The following is a 3001-nucleotide window of genomic DNA, read 5'->3' on the forward strand; positions in this document are numbered from 1 at the left end:
CTGAGGGGGACATCGCTCTATAGTCTCTCTGTGGATCAGGACTTTGCTATTGAGTCTCTCCCTCTCTCTCTCTCTCCATATATATATATATATATATATATATATATATATATATATATATATATATATATATGTTGGTCACAGTTTGGTTGGTCTTTGGTTTCATGAACTGGAACTTCTGCTGAAGGCCATGTAATATTTAATTGACTTCTTTTATGGCTGTGCTGATTTTGGAACGGGTTTCATTCTATTGAGATGCTCATTTGAACCTCCCAATAAACAAGAAAATCTAATTAAATCCTGTGGGCCCGAGTGACTTTTACATCACAATTAACAAGTCGTGATATAAGTCAGTCTAGAGGGAATGACTCGGTAGAGTACCTTCTTCCTTACAGGAGACATAAATACATTTGATACCTCAGTGCAACACTGGACAGATAAATAATGCTTTGGTAGGGAGCCATTTGGAAGCAAAACAACAGGACAGGGAGGGGGCTGGTGGTGCCGGAGTGCTGGACGAAGGTTCCTGCACTGATCAGCTCTGCGTGATGCAGAGTACAGAAGAGAAAAAGGAGGAGGAGAGGAAGGAGGAGCGAGCAGGGAACAGACTGGCTGATCCTCGCAGCTCTCAGTCTGCCGTCTGTGCTTGGTGAAGCAGTTTCCTTCTCCCAGCCTTCAGCACATACTCCTGCTCAATTACTTCAACTGACAAGAGCAAAAGCAGCAGCAGCAGCTGCAGCAGCAGTAGCAGAGATTTACTTGCTCCAACTCTTCCCGTACCATGCTGCCGTGGAGAAGGAATAAGTTTGTTCTGGTGGAGGATGAGGCCAAGAGTAAACCTAAGAACCTGGGGACTGGACTGACCTACCACTCCATCTTCTCCTCTCTACTGCGCTCCTGTCCTGACCTGCTGCCAGACTGCCCCTTCGAATGGGTGGGCAGCTTCTTCCACACCAAACGGCAAAAGGTGGAACTGAACAAGGAGGAGCCTGTTTACAACGTGCGCTACCTCGGAAGTGTGGTCACCATCACTGCTAAGGGGGACGGCTGCACACAAGAGGCAGTGACCAAGATCTGGGCCAGGAGCAACTATGGAGAGCAGTGTGTCAAGATGAGGTTAACAGTGGGACCACAAGGCATCAGGATGAGTGCTGATAAATCCGGGAAAAAGAAGCCCGTCCATCTTTACTCCCTGAACAGAATCACCTACTGCAACGCTGACCCTTGTCGACCCAAGATCTTAGCTTGGATCTACAGGCATCAGGTCAAGAACATGGCTGTGGTGCTTCGGTGTCACGCCGTCCTTGTCAGTAAGTCAGGGAAGGCCCAGGCCATCGCTCACAGTCTTTACCAGAACGCCACGTCCGCCTTCAACGAGTTCAAACGGCTGAAGAGGCAAAGCGATTTCCGGCACTGCCAGCAGCAGCTGCTGGGCGAGGAGGCGGTGCCTCTGATGCCCCTGAGGAGGCTGCTGAACGGTCAGTGCCACTACAGACCGCCGGCAGACAACCCCGAGAGCACCAGCCGCCTCTGCTCCATCACAGAGGAAGAGGAGGAGGAGGAGGAAGACGGGAAAGAAGAGGAGTTACAGAAACACCAGGAGGAAGAAAATGTCTTAACGACAAACACGGACCCAACTCAGCTGCTGTCGGAGTTAGACCTTGGGGATATTGCCAGACTGGAGCAGTGCCAAATCAAATTCGTCAGCGACAGCAACAACAACACGTTTACATTTATAACCTCTCTGGTGTGACCAGAACGCAGCGTATGAAGAGCAACACATTCCTCCTTCACTGGTACCGCACTCAGGCTTCCTCCCGCCCCGTCCGTCTAATGTGAAGTGTTTCCCACAAACTCCTCCGCCTGCTGGGTGGTCGAGGGAAAAACTAGACCATCAGTCTGCTGGAGCGCGAGCAAATCTGGCCAGATGGTTCAGATGCTGGTTTAACAGACTGACTGTATCTTTTTTGGAAACTGCGAAGTTCACGAAGGCGGCTGGTGACACACAGACTAACAATAGCACAACGATGAACTTCTATCGGAAAACGTGTGAGTGCTGGCTTGGCGGTCACTTCCCGATCACAGCACAAACCAGGATGTGTTTATTACTCCTCTATCTTTATATTTTGTGTGTCATTAAGACCATGTGGTGGGACTATTTCCAGATCGACTAGTTGTAGCTTATTCAGGGAGGTTCTTTGTAAATGCATGTAATTTTTCTAATCAATCCTGATGAAAATGAACGGCAGGAGATGTTTATTACAGTTTTATTAATGTTGACAGCCCGCTAATGAATAAGGCTATAATTTAGGAAGAAAGCCATTTAGTCGACATGTTCATTGGTGCCATTTGTCACCGTTCTTATCATTTATGCATGACGTGCCAGTAGTAACCTTTCATGTTGAGCTTTGGCCTTTTTTCATGTGACATTTTTTATTTCATTTGGCTTTTACAATGAACACTGTGATATATGCATGTGCAGGGACAGATACACAAGGATTTACTTAGCTTTAAAATGCAGTTTTTGTCAAATTTCATGCACTATCATCCAGTTTGAAATCAGTTGCATATTGCTGTCATACTGTTACAGCCACATTTGATAAAATTTTTCACTCAAGCCCCAGCAAAAATGTAGACGGAACCGTATAATCTTAAAAAGTGTTTTGAATACAGCTGGATTTTTGCTGTTTTCCTGTTGATAATATCTGTGCTGCTGTTTAAAGATGCATTGTGATAATTGAGATGATGCTATTGAAATATTTATTTTCCAAATATGATGAATAAAAACTACTCTCACATGGATTTCCTTCTTGAATCTCAAAGGCATGATATTTTGATATATTATCAAAGGGTTTATTCAAATGAATGCATAAACCCTGCATTCCATCAGTGCTAATTTGCATATGTGTAATATTGAAATTTGTGCAACATCCTTTCTGCAACAATCTGCTTTCTGAGCTATAAAAGTATAAAACTACAGTCTTAGTTCTTTTTTCTTTCC

The 3001-nt window shown here is 45.1% G+C and overlaps 1 protein-coding gene across 1 annotated transcript; it reads left to right on the forward strand.

Annotated features, from left to right (window-relative positions):
• The first annotated feature begins 558 nt into the window (after positions 1–558).
• fam43b (family with sequence similarity 43 member B) lies at positions 559–2798 on the forward strand. Its single transcript, XM_034173079.1, has one exon. The coding sequence runs from the start codon at positions 782–784 to the stop codon at positions 1751–1753; it is 972 nt and encodes a 323-aa protein (XP_034028970.1). The 5' UTR covers positions 559–781; the 3' UTR covers positions 1754–2798.
• Positions 2799–3001: the final 203 nt, after the last annotated feature.

Source organism: Thalassophryne amazonica, chromosome 6 (assembly GCF_902500255.1).
Source record: "Thalassophryne amazonica chromosome 6, fThaAma1.1, whole genome shotgun sequence".
In the NCBI taxonomy this organism is placed as follows: Eukaryota; Metazoa; Chordata; class Actinopteri; order Batrachoidiformes; family Batrachoididae; genus Thalassophryne; species Thalassophryne amazonica.

What these genes read in the sequence shown, in the direction of transcription:
- fam43b (XM_034173079.1), top strand. Translation starts at nt 782, where the DNA reads ATGCTGCCGTGGAGAAGGAATAAGTTTGTTCTGGTGGAGGATGAGGCC.